Raw genomic sequence first — 20,544 nt, forward strand, 5'->3', positions numbered from 1 at the left:
ACTCAGTCTACATCGTCACAACACTCAGTCTACATCGTCACAGCACTCAGTCTACATCGTCACAACACTCAGTCTACATCGTCACAACACTCAGTCTACATCGTCACACACTCACTCTACATCATCACACACTCAGTCTACATCGTCACAGCACTCAGTCTACATCGTCACAACACTCAGTCTACATCGACACAGCAACATCACTATATAATCACAATCATCAGCAACTTTCGATTGTCACTCCATCAATCACTTTCATCAGCATCCAATGCCATTCACTACTTCACCGATATTGACATCAACAACATCAACATTACAGCTTCTCCAGATCATCTTTACCTAATTAATACCATTACTACATCACCCACATTGACAGTATCATCAATACTATTTACATAATACATACGACTGTGACTACATCTCTAACATTACCATTATAAATGCAATAATCGCCACCATCACTTCAGCAATACAATTACCTTAACATCGCCAATCTGTCACTTCGACGTTAAACAAGAAGGAGATCATTAATAACGTAACTTACTCCAGCAGCAATTCTCTCAAGCTACCCGCTGTCTGCACATCACCACATGGCTGACTCAGGAGGTGAGGTCTCACGGAAGCCGCGTGCGCATGGTTACCAGCTTATCAACATCGTTACCATCATCGTCAATATAAACATAATCACCATGAAAGATGTTACTCTTATGATGAGGAGAATAATGGTTGTGATGATGGTTGTAGTGATTATGATGGTTGCGATAGTCGTGGTAGTTTTTATCATCATTTGCAACATCACTACCAGAGGCATCACTTTCAACAGCATCACCGTCAACACTGTCATCGCCATCATTTTACCTATTCATCGCCATCATTAAATATTGTTTTACCATCACGATCATCATCGTCTTAGATGATCATCTTGTTAAACGATTAAACGTTGATCATCACTACCACCGTTAAGACAACCACTACCATCATCACTATCGTCATCATCACTCCACAATCATCACAACCACGTCTATACACTCATTACAACCACTACCATTATACACAACCTCTCATCGTCATCACAACCACCACTATCACCACGACAACTACCGCCGTCATCACGTGTCCCTTGTCAACCCTCTGCCCTTGAACGCAGAGCGAAGCGGAGACGCGAGCTCTGACGGGACCAGCTGCTCCTCGGGGATCAGCAGCCAGGAGAAGGATCTGGCCAAGAAGGCGCTCGACGCCTTCGAGGTAGAGCAGATTCCCACATCGGAAGCGTCACTGTGCGGTCACGAGTCGTTGTACACCACCAGCTGCTCGGTGGTGCAGTGTCTGTCGAAGGCTCGCGTCCTGCTGCTCTTCAAAGTCAAATCCACTCGGTGTGTGCAGTGCTACAGTCGTGACTGACCAAGGTCGCCGGGTGACCCAGAAGTTAGAACGCCGCTGGTACCGCTGGGATGCTGGGTTCGGATCCAGGGTTTAGCTGTACGTGATTCAACCTGGTCCTCGTGTGCATTGAGTTGATGGTCTCAGCATAGTTAATCGTGACTGCACGCAAAAACAATCTACATTTTAAAAATCCCCAATACTCTTGGCCAAATTCTAGCTCTGATCATAAAACAATGTTTACAGTCATGCGGTGGACATGACTCTGATTTGTAGCACGAGTGGAAGATGGCGCGCCCTACTATGTGGACCAGAGGCTACTCGAAGGGAACTTGTGGGGAGCTCTGTGATATCATCCACCATAGTGGGCTGTTCCCTAACATGAAGGGTTTGCAGTGCTCTGCGACAAATCCGAATTGATTGTATTTCTCTCATGAGATAACTCCAGTAGCACAAAATTACAGGGAAGTAACATCACCAACATCGTTATCCTTATTGGCTGGGTGTTCACGTCGCGTTTTGTCTACATGGTGTTGGTTGGGGTTCGAGATCTACGTCGGATCGAGCCGTGGCTTGTGTCTTCCTGGGGCAGGTTGGGCAGTACGACAGCTGCCTGGCCCAACTCTCCTCGCTCGGCGAGCTGCGGCGAGACGATCACAAAGTGCAGCTGAACCGCTCCGTGGCCGAGTTCTACCGCAGTGGCCAGACAGCCACCGACGACCTCCGCCACAGCCTTGCGCAGGTTCGCATGCAGGTGAGGGCCCACCGCAACCCGGGACGTTGGTCATGCATGCGGCACCGTCCACGTGTTCGAAAGGAACAAACTCGGGGTCTAACCTCAAGCATTGACTCTGAGCTTGACAGACAGCATCGCCATGGAACTGCTGTGCCTCTTGTTTTAGTTCCCAGGTTGTTCACACGCTTCCACTGCTGTTGGCTTGTGCAGCCAACCTCCAGTTCCTAATCAGGGACACTCACAGATATTATAATTATTTTACTGATTAACTGGGAAAGCCTCAATGAGTCTCAGGAGTGTCCTAAGTTTTTACAGTAAGGAGCGATGATTGTTTGTTTCCCGATTAAGACATTTTCTATAAGATTTTTCTAATTTAAAAAATGTGGACCATGACGCACCTCCAATTAGCATTATTGGTTACCTACGGTGCAAAAGAAGTTCAACATACATACGTAATACAATGGCATACTCTAATTGTAAGGACATCACATGATCTTTAATATCCACTGTGAAGATGACCGTGCATACTTATGGTTAATACACTTGCAGTATTAAGGAGGCCTGCTGAATTCGAACCGCAAACCTCATAAGCAAGCTTCTAATGCAGTATGTCTGAGCCATGTTATCAATGGGCTATAGCGACCCACTGTGAACTCTGAAAATGCACCCGAGGCATTGAAGCAATCCACTGTCTATAAACATAATCAATTTTTGGCTAAAGCTGGAGGTAGAGTTTTAAGTTGTGAGTATCCAGCTGTACACAAGAGAGATCAGGGATATGGACATGTTTGTAACGTGCTATCATAGATGCTGTGATGCTGCATAACCCGTACTTCCGAGTTTACGGTGCGGCTGATCCCAAGCGTCACTGCGCCCCGGCGTGCGATGGAGTGAAACGTGAGGCCGAGGCGTGCTCACTCCCACGCCCAATGTGCCACTCGCCAGGTTCACTCGACAGCGGAAGAGATGGATGGGCTGGAGGACGTAGAGAATGGCACGCTGCTCTATAACCAGGCCGTGCTGCTCTGCCATTTCAAGCAGTACCACCAGGCCATTGGCGTCGTGGAGCGCCTCTACCAGTTCATTGAGCCATTCGGTGAGCCCTCACCCACGCCTCGAACCATTCGCAACCTTCACAGGACAATTTTCCTGGAAATATCTCAACCCACCGCACTTCACGACATCTCTGTGACACCAAGACAAGGCTTCTCTCATTGTACATCGCTCTGAGAAATAGTAACAATCCCAGGTGATGGCCGCTTCAGCTGTAGGCAGTTGCATTGTGACTCATGTCTCATGTTGTGGCTTAGGAATGTGGTCTCACTCATACAGTGTGGTCTCACTCATACAATGTGGTCTCACTCATACAATGTGGTCTCACTCATACAATGTGGTCTCACTCATACAATGTGGTCTCACTCATACAATGTGGTCTCACTCATACAATGTGGTCTCACTCATACAATGTGGTCTCACTCATACAATTTCACTTTCCCACCAAAAGTGGCATCACCTGGCATTGGGTGACGCCACTATCATTAGCTCAAGTTATTTTTTGTATAAAAACAAATTGGAAATGATTGGAAAACCACAAATTGGAAAACCAGAACATTCCAAAAAGATCTGAAATTGTCCTTAAAACTCCAAAATGTCTCAGTTTAAGTTTATTTTGTTTCATGAGGAGATAACGCAAAACCAGAATGAGTTTCATCTCCAATATATTCTAATGCAAAGAAATCATGTGTGTTCACGATAGTGACGAGGGACCAGGGGCATTAGTCTGCCAATAGGGGGAAATTATTACTGCTTTGTGTAATCCAAATTGCTTACTATGCGGGTCATTTTCGAATGTGGCCACATTTTATCTTGAAGCACACAATGGCGTAAGCTTTTGAATAACAGGGGATCTTTAACGGGCACTGTGAGTCAGACAGAGCGTAGTAGTATCAAGGTTATTATACCCACAGTATTCACCAGGGCAGCCGCTGGATTCGAACCGTGAACCTCCGCAACAAGCGGTGAATGCGCTAGCCCTGGGCCTCGTCGCCATCCTAAATCTGAAACTCACAATTCTAATTGACGAATACATTCCCACTTATTTCTCTGGGTAGAAAAAACTATTTGGCCCCCTCCAAATGTCGTTGCTATGTGCGCTACTGTGTGTGTGTGCGTGTTTACACGTGCGGGGCGTGCAGAGGAGCGATTTGCGCGCGCGGTGAGCTTCCTGCTCATGGACCTTTACCTCGTGACGCACCAGGCAGAGAAGGCGCTGCCTCTGCTCGCCGTACTTGAGAAGCTCAGCTCGCAGGGCAGTGGCGCCAATGCCAACGGCAAGGCCGTGGAGGTACGGCACAGCGTCCCTCTCACCGCACCGACACAACGATGATGATGATGCCCGGCATGTTGCTGCGGCAGTCTTGGCGTCTACGTCCGTATGCTGATGCTCGATTGGAACGTGTGCTGGCGGTAGGTCGCCAAGGATGCTGGGAGCCATAAACCCGACACCTCGTCCAATGAACAAACTCGGTCAAAAATACATCAGGTAGAGTTTGCTTCCGTCAAGGCTCATGGACACGGACATGAGTGCCTCTCAATATTTGTAAATGCCATGCTCATTTCACCAAGGCCACCCGCCCTATATTTCTGAAAGAATGTCTGAGTCCTTTACTGGCCGGTCATTGACATTGTTGAGATTTATTTATTTACACTTGAAAAAAAACTGCCATCCAGCCGAAATAGAGATCATGACAATCTTAGGGTTGTTTTATTTACTCTGGGATGTAATCGTTAATAAATACCGTTTAAATGCAAGTTGAAAGCTTGACTGACATATGTACATGTTCACTGTAATAATGCTGTTGAGATACTGATTACATGTTTGCATCTTACGCCTAACTCATCCATCTCATTGCGCTGCCACTGCTGTTTTGTGCGTGTGATCTCCAGTACAAAGTGAGGGCCTATCTCCAAATGAGGTCCCTGAAAGCCTGCAAGAGGGAGATAAAGTCTGTGATGAACACGTCTGGCAACGTGAGTCAACATGTCAAATGTTTTGCACGCAGGTTATTGCAAGCTCTCGTAATTCAAGCGTGGTCTGGAGTATTTTCTCTCTTGAGCTTTTGGCACATGCTCCTGTGAGCATCACACGCTATGGGGGGGGGGGGGTAGCGCGACTCCTCAAGATGCCTACAATCGTGTGTGGTGAAAGCTTGTGAGAAGAAATGCTCAACATGCAGCCGAACTCCGAAAGCAACACATGACCTGTTTTGCTGGTATTTATTTGTTTCCATAATCAGAGAAAAAACACTGAACGTTTTTTTTCTTCTCCCAGTCGATCCCTTCGCTCTTCCTGAAGAGCAACTTTGAGTACCTGAGGGGGAACTACCGCAAAGCTGTGAAACTTCTGAATAGCGCCAACATCACAGAGCACCCGGGTTTCATCAAGACGGGTGAGACGCTGGTTCATACTGCGGGTGCATTCACCATGAAACGCGTGCCGTCTGCTTCACAGCGAACATTCCTGTGATGTCATTCAAAAATAGTCAATCAAATTTTCCAAATTTGAAAATTACCCGCGCAGTTGAGATTACACGTAACATCGCACCCTCACTTTTGCAGATGAGGCTATCCAATTTGTGTTAGTTCCCACATTGTTAAACAAAATACACTTAAACTTGAAACTGAAACTACTACAGACTATATCTGTGAAATGTAGCGCCTTCATGATAGCCATACACGATAAAAATGGTGGAAATACCGAACGTACTCTTTGGCTCTCTCGGTAAAGTCACGTAGATAGAAAATGTATAGACCACGACGTTTCGATCGCAACACAAGCGACCGTCGTCAGGTGACACAAACACAGCAGGAGAACTGCTGACGCTGTTGCTTGTTGCTTGTGTTGCGATCGAAACGTTGCGATCTATACATTTTCTATCTACGTGACTTTACCGAGAGAACCAAAGAGTATGGATTCCTGCAGTCACGAAAGCTTCAAATCAAGATTAATACCGAACATACTAATGATTTGATTTGGTATCATGTGGCTTGGCGTGGTGTGGCATTTGCTGCTGTGAGGTGCGGGTTGATATGATGTGGTGTGACTCCACGTGCTCTTTATGCGTTGTCCAGGAGAGTGCGTTCGCTGCATGTTCTGGAATAACCTGGGCTGCATCCACCACGCCATGGGCAAGCACCACATGGCCATGTTCTACTTCAAGCGAGCGCTGCAGGAAAATGACAACACCTGCGCCCAGCTACTCAAGCAAGGTGCTCACTTGGGATGCCCCTCGGCCAGTTTGTGTGTGCGTGGTGTGTGATGTTGTGTGTTGCGTACCACGTGTTGTGTAGTCTTGTGTGTGTGTGTGCGTGATGTTGTGTGTTGCGTACCATGTGTTGTGTAGTCTTGTGTGTGTGTGTGCGTGATGTTGTGTGTTGCGTACCATGTGTTGTGTAGTCTTGTGTGTGTGTGTGCGTGATGTTGAGTGTTGCATACCACGTGGTGTGTAGGCTTGTGTGTGCGTGATGTTGTGTGTTGCGTACCATATGTTGTGTAGTCTTGTGTGTGTGTGTGCGTGATGTTGAGTGTTGCATACCACGTGGTGTGTAGGCTTGTGTGTGCGTGATGTTGTGTGTTGCGTACCATGTGTTGTGTAGTCTTGTGTGTGTGTGATGTTGTGTGTTGCGTACCATGTGTTGTGTAGTCTTGTGTGTGTGTGTGTGCGTGATGTTGAGTGTTGCGTACCATGTGTTGTGTAGGCTTGTGTGTGCGTGATGTGTGTTGCGTACCATGTGTTGTGTAGTCTTGTGTGTGTGTGTGCGTGATGTTGAGTGTTGCGTACCACGTGTTGTGTAGTCTTGTGTGTGTGTGTGCGTGATGTTGAGTGTTGCGTACCACGTGGTGTGTAGGCTTGTGTGTGCGTGAGGCTGTGTGTTGCGTACCATGTGTTGTGTAGTCTTGTGCGTGCGTAGTGTGAGGCATGTTAGGTGCATGTTGTGTAGGCTTGTGTGTGTGGTGTGTCAGGTGTTTTGCGTACGTTTTGTGTAGGCTCGTTTGCAGATTGAATTTATGTGTATGGGTTATGTATCGTATATAAGTTGTGTTTTGTGTTGTGTCTGTGCTGTCGATACAGTGGGCCCCTCAGGCAAGCGGCTCTCCGGGCCGCCCCTCTGCACCCTGATGGCTGACCGACGCTACGAGCTGCTCTACAACTGTGGCATCCTCCTGCTGCAGACAGGGCGGCCACTGGCGGCCTTCGACTGCCTGGTGGAGGCGGTGACGGCACACCACAGTAACCCGCGCCTCTGGTTGCGTCTGGCCGAGTGCTGCATCGCCGTGGGCAAGCGGGTGGGTGCCCCCGCTCGCGACACCTCGGGACGCGTGTCTCACCTGTTCCAGTTGCTTGCTGTGCCACTTTGCTCATCGGTCTGTGACTGTGTACGTGTGCTCATGTGCGTGTGTGAGGATGTGCATCTTTTTTTTTATGCCATTAATTATTAAGCAACGGCCCTAAATGTCAAGTGGCCAGCAGCAAACATCACAAGTGAAGTTGTAATAGATAAAGAGTTTGCGAGATTGTTAAATTGAGAAAAGTTATAAGGGCTTGGGAAAAGAGATGACAGTGTGTGGAAAAAAGGCAGAAAGAGCAGTGTTGTGACGTGCAGCGTGGTGGTTGAAAGCGGTGTGGATGAGATGAAACCGTGTGTAGGCCGGGTCTTCAACATGAGTGGAGGAATCGATGATTAAAGTTTAATGGAAACACGAAGCATGGTAATAGCGATAGAAGAGAGATAATGAGGCGACTACCAGTGAGCGAGTGACGACTGAATCTGTGAGTGCTCACTCATCAATCAACTTGACTGCTTTACCTTGAATTAAATTAGAACACATTGTTTAAATACAAGTTTTGTTTGACATGGTATCGCCAGCAAAGCGAGTGGAGTCCCTTCACTTATGCTTTGTTTCAATGCTAACACAAGCAGTGCCATGCTTTGGTTGACATCCTTAGGTATTCATACTCTGGCCCTGTGTGGGAGCCTCGAGTGAGTGATTACAATGTTGGGTGGCTGTGGTGTTTCTGTCCATACAGAATTCAGAGCAGGAAGCCAAGAGTCTGCAGAACAAGAAGGGCATCGTGCATTCCATGATGGGGCAGGGCTGCCACCGAAAGATCATCCTCGTGTCTCATTCCACACAGAACTCTGTGTGCAGGTGGGACCTCCAAACATGCGGACAGTCATTCCACACTCGCATTTTCAGGGCCCCTGACCGCCATGGCTGATGAGGTGCATGAGATCGGATTGGGTGAAGTGCTTTTGGAAAGCTGTAATTTCTAAAGAAAATCTATGCGCCAATGTGCCTCAAGTGCACGTGATAGTTAGTGCCTGCCACCTGCTCCATACAACTTGGGCTTCAGTAGCGGTCGTTTACGAAAAGGAGGAAAAGATCCAGGAGAGTGACAGAAAGAGCAAGACATGGATTGGAGAACACACGCAGGTTACTATTCAAACTATGACGAAGGCTAAAAGAGATGGCTGATGCTCAAGAATAACTACAGTGGCAGCCAAGAAATGAAATGCGTTCGAGAGGACGTCCAACAAATAAATGGAGCAATGAAATCATCACGTGGGCAGGTGCTGTATGGATTATTACATCGCATAATAGTGAGAGATGGTGGTGGCTTGGGGAGGCCTTCAGCAGTGGATTGACCTTGGCTGATGATGATGATGATTACCCTGCATGGCAGGAAATACATTTCCAGAGGGAGCTGCTGGAATCCATTCGTGCACGTCACTCTTCGGCTGTGAGGTCTTGTGCCTGAGTATGATGAATCGAGGTTCGTCAGCTTTGCATTTACGTTTCAATTGTCAAGTTTATTAAGTTTATCGAGGTGAGACCTCAAGAGGCCAGGATGAGTCTTGCTTGCAAGTTTGACCTGGGTCACCGAAATGACAAAAGCAGTAATATAAAAATAAGTACAACAGTTTCAAGCAAATAGAAATCACATTCATTTCAAATGAATTCAGCGTGATTGATGCACTCATTTGTCAACATATGAGAATAGATGTCAAGTGCAAGTCATCGAAGAGATAGTCTCCTCTTCAGAAGATACAGGTGGGGATGCGGTGTGACGAATGTTTGTGCTGTGCGCGCGTGGCAGCCCCGATGGGCAGTCGGCGGCGATCCCCGTGGCCAGCGTGGAGTTTGCAGGAATCTGTCTCCGGAATGCGCTGCTGCTGCTGTTGCCCGACGAGCACCGCGAGGGGAGGGGAACGCTGGCGGGGGATCTCGGGGGGTTGGGAGCCCCCGAAGGAGGAGGCAGCGACAGCAGTGAAGGGGCAAGGTACCTGCTATAGACGCTTTCTACTCACACCTCAAACGGGTTTCCTGGCTTATCATTGTCTTTTTCTGCAACCAAATATCCGCTCTTTCGCTGAAACGCTTTATGCGGTGCCCATGAAAGAGAGCCCAGCACACGTCGACTGCAGGAAAAGTTTGGTCACGAGATCTGGTCGCATCACAGTTACGGCGGTGGGACAGTGCACGTGTAGGAGATTCGAACTTGTCGTAGACCACTCGGAGACCGGAGTTCTACGGCTGCTAACTTTGATTCACCTATCGTAGCTTTCACTCTCCACCCAGTGCAGAACAGTAGTAGTCGATGGTGAAGAAACTCTGCTGCTGCTTCTGCCGCTGCCGCCGAAGTTGATAGAGAGGAGTCGATGCTTAAATGGAACACCCAAGTTGAGGCTCCTCCTCTTGTAGTTGGTAAATCTCTTTGACCAGTTAATAGAGCCTATTCATATCTATGGGACCTTTTTGCCAGTATCAAAAATGATGAAAAATTTGAATGAAGCTTCTAATGCTTACAGTACTATCACCTCAATCTGTAGCAGGAGCTCCTAGCGGAGTTGACACTGCCCCTAACATCTTATCCTTTATTTCTGTTTACCCACCCTTCAATTTAGAGTATCTCATTCCTATCCAATTACTTCCTCCCAAGTCTCAAGTCTCACAGGTGCTAGCTTTCAAATGGCTGTAGTATCTATCTAACCCATAGTACTCAACTTAATCTATAGTATCTATCAGAGGTGTGGACTCGAGTCATGCGACTTGGACTCGAGTCAGACTCGAGTCATGATTTTGATGACTTCAGACTCGACTTGGACTTGCCTCATCTTTGACTCGACTTGACTCGGGACTCGAGAGCAAAGACTTGAGACTTACTTGTGACTTGCATAACAATGACTTTGTCCCACCTCTGGTATCTATGTAACCCATAGTACTCAACTTAATCTATAGTATCTATCTAACCCATAGTACTCAACTTAATCTATAGTATCTATGTAACCCATAGTACTCAACTTAATCTATAGTATCTATCTAACCCATAGTACTCAACTTAATCTATAGTATCTATCTAACCCATAGTACTCAACTTAATCTATAGTATCTATCTAACCCATAGTACTCAACTTAATCTATAGTATCTATCTAACCCATAGTACTCAACCTAATCTAGAAATAGGAATGCAATTCAGCCTCCGAGGCTGCTCATTGAACATCATCACGATGCCTTCACTCGCTCGACTGAGATGGTAGCAGCTCGCCCTGCTGCTGCTGCTGACTGAAGAAACTGCAGCTGCTGCCGCCCCTACCCCTGTTGCTGATTTTAATAGAGAACTAAACTCCCAGGTTCCTCCTTTTTATGTTTGTTGAACTTCTTTCACACCTTATGTAGCCAACACACACATGATCTCGCACTCTGGAGGCAAGGGTTGGTGGAATGCACAAATCTTGTGGAGCTGCCTTCCCGAGGGCGTCAAAGTGTCCTTCCCTAGCTCGCCTCGAGAGACGGCAGGAGAGCAAACGTGGGCTACTCCACCTGTCCCATCTGTACGAGATCGTAGTTCCCCCTTACACTTGTGGACTTTATCCAGGTCTTCACGTTTACTCCCACATGCAAATACTCATTAAATGCTCGATAAAATCTTAGTATATAGAGGACTGCAGAACTTGGGCAATTGTTGGTACCAGCTCATTGCGTGGCTGCTCTCCTGCATGTCTATTGTGCCTCCACGAGAGTGGGCATTACAGCTCTCTCTCTGGATTGGTCAATCCCCTTAGCCAATCACAAGAAGCCACCGCTTCTCAGTCACTCTTTACGTACCCTGTCCAGTCATAACTTGCTCTGAAACTGGAATGCCCACCCCGTGGATGCAAGCTTTGTTCTATTGTGAATACAGTACTCAGTTCAAGCTCCCTGTGCGGCAACTGTGCCGTTCTAGTAAGAGCCACGAGGTGGAGCTCTCGCGCTCTGCACCCCCGTCGTCTCCGCTCAAGAGGCAAGAAGTCGAGAATTTAAGGTACGACTTTTGCCAGGGGCTGGTGGTCATGCTGCACGCCAGTAATCCAGCATTGCGGAGGCAAGGGTTGGTGGATCACACAAATTTGTAAAACTACCAACAGGCTGGGCTTGCGAGGTCGCCACCTCCTGGCTTGCCAGGGTATGGGAGTGTAGCAAGTGGATTAAGTTAATCCGTGTTCCAACTGTGCGGGGATTGGGCGGTACCCCCTCACATGAATGGGATCTCTTCGGGCACTCCAGTTACCTCCCTTAACTATAAACAGTCATTAATTTACTCCTTTGCTCATCAGTACACACGTGTGTTCATGTACTCGTGTGCTTGTATACGTTTGTATACTTGTTTGCTCATGTGTTCTCATGTTGACTTGTGCACACGCACGTGTGTTCTTGTGTACTCTTGTACCCATGTGTATTGTTGCACGATATTGTGCACTTGTGTGTGCCCGTGCATGCTTATGTGCGCTTGTGCATCCTTGTGCGTACCCTTACTTGCCCATGGCGCCGGCAGGTGCTCGGTGCTGGCTTGCAGCGCGTACGTGGCCCTGGCGCTGGGAGACAATCTCATCGCCCTCAAGCACGCGCAGAAGTTGCTGCAGCAGCCCAAGCTCTCGGGCTCACTCAAGTGAGTCGCTCTCCACCGCCCGTAGCCTCTCTCCCTCCGTCCGATCCGAGTTGGTCTCATTGTTACCATAACATTGCATGACCATTCGAGATGACGGTGCACCGATTACCACGGCTGGCTAGGTACGGTGCGAAAGAAGTTCAACATAGATACGTATGTATGATTAAAAACCATTTCAGTGTCCCGACAGTAAAACCCAAAATAGGCGCGCTTTCCCACAGACACCGATCTCCCGTATACACTGAAACATGCCGCCAGTTTCAGCCCATTTAAATCTCTGATTAAAACTCATGCGCACAGAATTTGCAACTCTCACAGCTAGAGTGCATTGCGATACATTTAATAAACTTATGTATTAATAACCTGTGTGACTGGGTGCATGTTTTGTTGTATAAATGCGAACTCCATAGGTTATAGATTTAGAATGTGTGCAGGTCATTATTTGTTTCTATTTACGTGCCAGTTGACAGCCTGGACAGTTGCAAACGAAACGTTCCATCTCGGGATTATCCAGGTGAAATATTTTAATAAAATAAGAAAACAAAAGAAAAACAGAAATCCAGTGGCACTGAGCTTGGGTTGATGGCTCCAGCAAGAGCTGTGACGAGAAGCAAGCATGAAGCATTTCATCAAGGTGGCTTCACACCTATCTGTGTCTAACATTGAGGTCTGTATGGCTGAGCAACACGGTCATTGCAATGGGGTATATTGTCCACGTGAGGCCGCTCCACCGATAAAGAGACAGCAGGGGTTGGGCTTACTCAACATTTGTGTTTGTGCTGGTCGTACCAGCTCGCTTCTCTTTCGTTTGCTTTTATTTTTCTTCTTCTGTCTTCAGGAAGATTGAGGGGCATATCCTTGTGGCAGGGCAGGGCCTTGTGCCCGACAGATAGGCACGTGGTCTGCCTCTGTTGTCTCGGTGCAGGCCGCTACGTGTCCTCCTGCCCTGGCACGAGACCAGGGGCAAGCGAGGTCGGGGTGACGGCGATGCGGCTTTCCGGAGTTAAGCTTTACAGCGGTTGTTGTCGTCGCAGGTTCCTCGGCCACCTGTATGCAGCCGAAGCCCTCATTTCGCTGGACAGAATTTCAGACGCCATCGCGCACCTCAACCCTGAGAACGTGACGGACGTGTCTCTGGGCATCCCCACCACAGAACTCGAGCAAGGTGCATGCGTGGCCGCGTGCTTGTGTCTTTGTTTTTATTGGGAGCTGATTCTTGTTAACACGAGCCTCTGCTGGCACTTACATTACCCTAATTATTCTTATTCCATCCTCAGGTGGCGACAAGGGAGAGAATGAACCTATGGAAAACAGTAAGTTTATTGAACGCGTGTGTCACGTCTGTCATTCCCATGGAATGCACCGTTGCAGTTTCAGTTTTTTGGCAGCTGTGTATATTCGTTTTCTCGTCCGTGTCCCCCATCTCAGATGGAAAGCTGGCCCCCTTGTGCTACCCCAGCTCTGTGAGTGCCGCCCGCGCCACCATGCTCTTCAACCTGGGCAGTGCGTACTGCCTGCGCAGCGAGTATGACAAGGCGCGCCGCTGCCTGCAGCAGGTCGGTCCTGCCGTGGTGCCATGAGCGGCACTGCCAGCTGTCTAGTCACATGACTGCGGCCGCCCTTATGACCAGCACTGCCAATAAACTCACGCCATCCTCTCATCCAACACTAACACTATATTCTTCCCGACACTACCACCAGCACTACTGACAACAACAGCTGCCATTCGTCAATAAGTGGTGCCGACATCACGACATCGCTTTTGCCCAGGCCAGTTGCACTTTCAGGGCAAGTGAAGTGTCAAAGGCAGGAGGTCACGGGACAGACCCAGGTGTTATGGGTTAACTGGGTTGACAGATGCACGATCTGTGCTCCCCTCTGCCGACTTTGTAGCATTTTAACTGCCTAGTGCGCCGCTCCGCTCGTTGATGTCGGCGTCGATCTTCTGCCCTCTTGTGGGGTTTGGCAGGTGCCGGTACCCCTGAGGCCTCTGGCACAAGCTTCTTTTCATCTCTCTTTTGGGTTTTTTTGCTAATTTAGTTGAAGGTGGAAGGGTTACCATCTCTTGTGTACCTGTCCATAGCCCCAGTTAGCCACTTAGTTGGCTGCGAGCACTTTTCGGGTAAAGAACCAATTAGCATCAGCCTGTCCTCCATGGCATTGCTCACAACACACGACAGTGTGACAGTCTGACAACCATCAAGGGGGTGGGGGTTGTTTTGCCAGACCCATTATTAATAATACAAGATGACTATTCACTACCATTATTGCTAGCAGTACACGATCACCATAACTACAACCAATACTGATATTGTACCGATACCATAACGACCAACACAACCACTACACTAGCATCACTATCAACACGACCACTAAAATACCAGTAGTACTACAGTAAATTGCTACTATGTTTACAACCAAGAATATTAAAACTAGCACCATCAACACCCCACCGTTCTCCCTGTGGCTTGCTGCTGATCATGCTCCATAATGGGCTGTGAGCTGATGGAATGTGTCGAATTGCTTTGGAACGTGGTGTGCTGTGTTGCATTAAATTGTGTTGTGCTTTGTGTTGAATTATGTTTTTACAGGTTGAATTGTGTTGCATTTTATTGAATTGTGTTACGTTTTGCTGCGTTGAATTACGTTGTTGTGCTGTCTTACGTTTTGCTGCGTTGCGTTGATTGCGCCGTGTTGCGTTGTGCTGCGCAGGCGACGTTGCTCATTCCGCCCAGGGAGGTGCCACCCGAAGCCATCCTCCTCGCCGTCTACCTGGAGCTGCAGAATGGTAACGCGAGGCGGCTTGGCGGCGTTGGCGGCGCTCGGCCTCCGTCACTGCCTCTGAACACCTTTTTAGCGCTCAAGACGATTCGATTCACGGAATTTGCAACACGTATTACAAACAATGCTCATCATGCAGATCCGTACTTTGGCTGCATATCCCAGCTGTGCAGTATTCATTTTAAACTCTGCTAAAGAAAATAAAATACTTTGAAGCGATCTTCAGGCATGCTCTATTAAAGTGACTAAAGTGACAGTGATGTGAGTAGAGCACTCTAGCGGCACTCCAGAAAGTCACTCGAACGTATTTTTTTTTCATAAACAAAATTTCAAACTCAGGTCATACAGCCCGGGATACACGGCCTGTGTAACGCGGCTATACAATAGGAATAGCTTGTAGTTTTCAAATCATGCCGGATATCTGGCAAATTATATCAAAAGACACCAATGAAGAGAAATGTGGTCTGTTATATGAAACGAGGGAAAAATTCATGCACATGTGTGGATTTTCTCTCGCTTTCTGAGACACGGCGCATAGTGTGGTGTCGCAGGAAGTTGTCACATGACATGATGTCATCCGGAGAGAGATGGGCACTTGACGCGTGACGTCATCGCCTTAGTTGGCAAAGCGTATCCTCTGAGCTCTGTTTTTTATCGCCATGTTTTGGGAAACCCTTGGATCAATTTTGTCAGTTCTACTAAATGTTGATTAGATTGGATCGTCCTTACGTGCGAGTTATGCGTTCCTGTTACAGACGGACAGGGTTTGACGCATGAATGCTTTCAACAGTCTTAATTGGATGGCGCGAATGATCAAACTCCGTGTGTGGCTGTGTGCGCAGGTAACCCACAGATGGCCCTACAGATCATCAAGAGGAACCAGCTGGTGCCCCCGGCAAAGGTGGAGGCCCGCAAAAAACCACAGCCGGTTTCAGGGCCTCCGGGGGCACCAGGAACTCCAGCATCCACATTCCCTCCAACCCAGCGCAAATGAGACTGCCACCATGCTGCGCACCATCACTGTGGCACCCTGCAGAGCGTGGGTGTGTGCCCCGTGAAGCGCAAAGGAGGCACGGGGGGGGGGGGGCTGGGGTTTTGCGGACGAGAGCCAAGTCAGCGTGGCGCTGGGAGTCCAGCGATGCTGCGTGGGGATCTGTGGGGTGGGAGGCCATGCCTCCTATGCACCGGACTTTGTGGCTCGTGGCACCGTCGCCGGAGGCCAACAGCAGTGGTTAATCACTCTGCATGGGATTGAAGGGCAACGTTCACATGAATCTTTTATTTATTTATTAAATGAGGTCTCATGCATTCACTGCCTCCTCAAGCAACTTGGTGTCATGAAAAACCCGGGCAGTTTAGGGTCATCATTTCAGCCCGCCTGGACCACTCTCATGGCTCCTGTCAATGGAATTAATGAACCTCAGCACATTCAGCACGATGGCCACACGACGAGTGATCCTCAAAAAACCCAGGTGGAGCAGAATGGTTGCCGAGTGTGTGTCAATAAAATCGCTCTGTGGGGCACCGACAACAGATTTCCAGTGTGGTCTCCACTGTTGTGATTACTGGTAGAGCAGAGTGGGTTCGCATGACCTTGATTTGCTGCACACCTCGCCTGGTGACCCTGTGCGGCCTGTTGTCCTACCAAGTGGTCACGGTTCACCTATATCGGCGTGTCTTCCTGTGGTGGTGGTGGTGGTCGTGCCTGTCCCTGGTGAACGCGCGTGAAGAGCGGAAAGCGGACAAGGGGATAGATGAGAGCTTGTGTGGGTCCTTGGATTGCGGTGACAGGTCTGTGCGTTGGGGGGGTGGGTCGGTCACGTAAGTAACGCAGTGGCTCCCAACCTGTGATCCACAGACTGGGAAGTGGTCTGCGGAGCTGCTGCAGATACGATCTATTTCATTAAACCACGTTTTTACTGCATGGTGGTCCGTGAAAAATGTATGAGGGTTGAGCGTGGTCTGCGGGTCCATAAAATGTTTGGAACCGCTGGTGTAGAGGGTGGGATCCTGTAGTTGGAGGAAGGGGAATGTGTGCAAGAGGATGGCTTGAGAGAACGCGAGATCCGTCCGTGCTGAATTTGGTGGGACTGGGCCCCGCCCTGTCGGCCACAGGGCTGGCACAGCGCCAGAGATGCCCCGCTCCGATGCGTGCTTTAATGCGGTGGATTTAGCAGCAGCTGCTGCAGATAAGGTCATTGAGGTCACAGATCGTGAGGCGGCATCAGGTTCGTGGTGGCTCTGCGCGTGGTGGCTCTGTGCGTGTGGCTCTGCGCGTGGTGGCTCTGCGCGTGGTGGCTCTGCGCGTGTGGCTCTGCGCGTGTGGCTTTGCGCGTGAGGCTCTGCGCGTGGTGGCTCTGCGCGTGTGGCTCTGCGTGAGGCTCTGCGCGTGGTGCCTCTGCGCGTGGTGGCTCTGCGCGTGAGGCTCTGCGCGTGGTGGCTCTGCGCGTGAGGCTCTGCGCGTGAGGCTCTGCGCGTGAGGCTCTGCGCGTGGTGGCTCTGCGTGTGGCTCTGCGCGTGAGGCTCTGCGCGTGGTGGCTCTGCGTGTGTGGCTCTGCGCGTGGTGGCTCTGCGCGTGGTGGCTCTGCGCGTGGTGGCTCTGCGCGTGAGGCTCTGCGCGTGGTGGCTCTGCGCGTGGTGGCTCTGCGCGTGAGGCTTTGCGCGTGGTGGCTCTGCACGTGGTGGCTCTGCGCGTGTGGCTTTGCGCGTGGTGGCTCTGCACGTGGTGGCTCTGCGCGTGTGGCTTTGCGCGTGGTGGCTCTGCGCGTGTGGCTCTGCGCGTGAGGCTCTGCGCGTGGTGGCTCTGCACGTGGTGGCTCTGCGCGTGTGGCTTTGCGCGTGGTGGCTCTGCGCGTGTGGCTTTGCGCGTGGTGGCTCTGCGCGTGGTGGCTCTGCGCGTGAGGCTCTGCGCGTGGTGGCTCTGCGCGTGTGGCTCTGCGCGTGTGGTTCTGCGCGTGGTGGCTCTGCGTGTGGCTCTGCGCGTGGTGGCTCTGCGCGTGAGGCTCTATGCGTGGTGGCTCTGCGCGTGAGGCTCTGCGCGTGGTGGCTCTGCGCGTGTGGCTCTGCGTGTGTGGCTGCACGTGTGGCTCTGCGCGTGTGGTTCTGCACGTGGTGGCTCTGCGCGTGGTGGCTCTGCGCGTGTGGCTCTGCGCGTGTGGCTCTGCGCGTGGTGGCTCTGCGCGTGGTGGCTCTGCGCGTGTGGCTCTGCGCGTGGTGGCTCTGCGCGTGGTGGCTCTGCGCGTGAGGCTCTGCGCGTGAGGCTCTGCGCGTGGTGGCTCTGCGCGCGTGGATCTGCGCTCGTGGCTCTGCGCGCGAGGCTCTGCGCGTGGTGGCTCTGCGCGTGAGGCTCTGCGCGTGGTGGCTCTGCGCGTGGTGGCTCTGCGTGTGGCTCTGCGCGTGGTGGCTCTGCGCGTGGTGGCTCTGCGTGTGGCTCTGCGCGTGGTGGCTCTGCGCGTGGTGGCTCTGCGCGTGAGGCTCTGCGCGTGGAGGCTCTGCGCGTGGTGGCTCTGCGCGTGAGGCTCTGCGCGTGGTGGCTCTGCGCGTGGTGGCTCTGCGCGTGAGGCTCTGCGCGTGGTGGCTCTGCGCGTGGTGGCTCTGCGCGTGAGGCTCTGCGCGTGGTGGCTCTGCGCGTGGTGGCTCTGCGCGTGGTGGCTCTGCGCGTGGTGGCTCTGCGCGTGGTGGCTCTGCGCGTGGTGGCTCTGCGCGTGAGGCTCGGCGGTACGAGCGCATCGCGTCCGAGCCTCACGGACACGGGGGGCCTGGCCCGGCTCCCCCAATCGCCGAGACGAAGTTGTGGTTCAATGCGGAGCGAGCCTCGGACAACAGAATGATCCGTGATGAGAGGGGTGTTGGTAGTGGCCGGAGGTTGTGAGACGGGTGTGTGGAGGTGTGAGCAGGATCGCTACCTGTCCAAGAATTGGCATCTGTGGGGGACAAGAATGGATTTGTTTCGAGATCTGGTACCGGTGTTGAGTTGAACTTTATTTCGTATACAGCACAATTTGATAGACCTAGGCCTGGGGTTGGCAGCCTGTGACGTTATCATGGACCACCGTCTCGTCGTCACATGCATCGCAGCTCTTGAAATGTAGTTTTTACCGAATTTAAAAAAAAAGTCTCCTTTTATTTTGATTGCCCATCCCTGACCTAGGTTGATGGGAGAAATCTGTCTGGGTTGGTCTACAGTGGAAAGCTGGCTACCCAAGGTGTGAGAGGGGTGTGCACGTGGGTGGATGTTGTGGGGATGAGTGGAGGCGCGAAGTTGTGCAGTGTTTGTCGATGCGGCGTGCGGGAGCGTGGACGTCTTTGAGGGTGAGAGGGGTGAGAGGTGCGAGAGGACAGTGGAGTGGTGAGGTGTGCGGGGAGACACCACGTGGTCTCCCCGCACTACCTGAGACCTCTATCACCAGTGTCCACTGTGTCTCCTCTGAATCCGACACTCTTTGTGTTCACCGTCTCTGTCCCCACGTCTGTCTCCGCTGTCCCGTTGATTCATGCGGCCAGCCCCTTGTCACCACCTGCCACTCAATGTCATCTGTCTCCCCGTGTCTCTGTATCTCGCCCTGTGTTGGTATCTCCATATTCTCGTATATCTCCCTGTGTCTCCCTGTGTCTCCCTGTCTCTTTCCCGTCTCCCCTCGTCTCTTCCCGTCTCCTCATATCTCTCCCCCTGTCTCTCCCCGTGTCTCTCTCCCTGTCTCTCCCCGTGTCTCTCTCCCTGTCTCCCCGTGTCTCCCTGTCTTCCCGTGTCTCTGTTCCCCGTGTGTCCGTGTCTGTGTCCCCCGTGTCTCTGTCCCTCTGTCTCTGTCCCCCCGTGTCTCTGTCCCTCTGTCTGTCCCCCCGTGTCTCCGTGTCTCTATCCCCCCGTGTCTCCCCGTGCCCCCCCCTTGTCTCTATCCCCCTGTGTCTCTGTCCCCCCGTGTCTCTGTCCCTCTGTCTCTGTCCCCCCGTGTCTCCGTGTCTCTGTCCCTCTGTCTCTGTCCCCCCGTGTCTCTATACCCCCGTGTCTCCCCGTGTCCCCCCTTGTCTCTATCCCCCCGTGTCTCTGTCCCCCCGTGTCTCCCCGTGTCTCTGTCCCCCCGTGTCTCCCCGTGTCTCTGTCCCCCCGTGTCTCCCCGTGTCTCTGTCCCCCCGTGTCCCCCCTTGTCTCTATCCCCCCGTGTCTCCCCGTGTCTCTGTCCCCCCGTGTCCCCCCTTGTCTCTATCCCCCCGTGTCTCTGTCCCCCCGTGTCTCCCCGTGTCTCTGTCCCCCCGTGTCTCCGCGTGTCTCTGTCCCCCCGTGTCTCCGCGTGTCTCTATCCCCCCGTGTCTCTGTCCCCCCGTGTCTCCGCGTGTCTCTGTCCCCCCGTGTCCCCCCTTGTCTCTATCCCCCCGTGTCTCTGTCCCCCCGTGTCTCCGCGTGTCTCTGTCCCCCCGTGTCCCCCCTTGTCTCTATCCCCCCGTGTCTCTGTCCCCCCGTGTCTCCGCGCTGCGCGCTGACGTCACAGCTCCTGTAACATGGCGGCGGCGTGGAGGCCGCGCTCCCGCACCCACGCGTAGAGGACGCGGCGGCGCTGCTGCTGCTGGGAAGGAGGAGGCGGTGAGGAGGAGGAGGTGGTGGTGGGGAGGAGGAGGAGGTGGTGGGGAGGAGGAGGAGGTGGTGGTGGGGAGGAGGCGCG

At 51.4% G+C, this 20,544-nt stretch overlaps 1 protein-coding gene across 3 annotated transcripts; it reads left to right on the forward strand.

The window, feature by feature from the left end:
• The first annotated feature begins 26 nt into the window (after positions 1-26).
• Positions 27-16,422, forward strand: CNOT10 (CCR4-NOT transcription complex subunit 10). Of its 3 annotated transcripts, none has more exons than XM_078601751.1 (19): positions 27-606; positions 1,148-1,245; positions 1,973-2,122; positions 3,062-3,212; positions 4,312-4,460; positions 4,587-4,658; positions 5,063-5,146; positions 5,448-5,565; positions 6,248-6,385; positions 7,249-7,463; positions 8,206-8,327; positions 9,277-9,459; positions 11,405-11,482; positions 11,993-12,106; positions 13,141-13,271; positions 13,384-13,419; positions 13,535-13,662; positions 14,819-14,894; positions 15,730-16,422. In XM_078601751.1, the coding sequence occupies exons 1-19, from the start codon at positions 591-593 to the stop codon at positions 15,879-15,881; spliced, it is 2,211 nt and encodes a 736-aa protein (XP_078457877.1). In that variant the 5' UTR covers positions 27-590; the 3' UTR covers positions 15,882-16,422. The 3 variants fall into 3 exon arrangements, with proteins under 3 accessions (XP_078457877.1, XP_078457878.1, XP_078457876.1); XM_078601750.1 differs by having other exon boundaries at positions 29-606; positions 1,973-2,134; XM_078601752.1 differs by lacking the exon at positions 4,587-4,658 and having other exon boundaries at positions 28-606; positions 1,973-2,134.
• The last annotated feature ends 4,122 nt before the right edge of the window (positions 16,423-20,544 follow it).

This window comes from Lampetra planeri, chromosome 17, assembly GCF_965212315.1.
Source record: "Lampetra planeri chromosome 17, kcLamPlan1.2.h2, whole genome shotgun sequence".
In the NCBI taxonomy this organism is placed as follows: Eukaryota; Metazoa; Chordata; class Hyperoartia; order Petromyzontiformes; family Petromyzontidae; genus Lampetra; species Lampetra planeri.

Coding starts and splice junctions, on each gene's coding strand:
- CNOT10 (XM_078601750.1), top strand. Junction 8,328..9,276: donor ACACAGAACTCTGTGTGCAG/GTGGGACCTCCA, acceptor CGCGCGTGGCAG/CCCCGATGGGCAGTCGGCGG. Junction 14,895..15,729: donor CTACCTGGAGCTGCAGAATG/GTAACGCGAGGC, acceptor CTGTGTGCGCAG/GTAACCCACAGATGGCCCTA.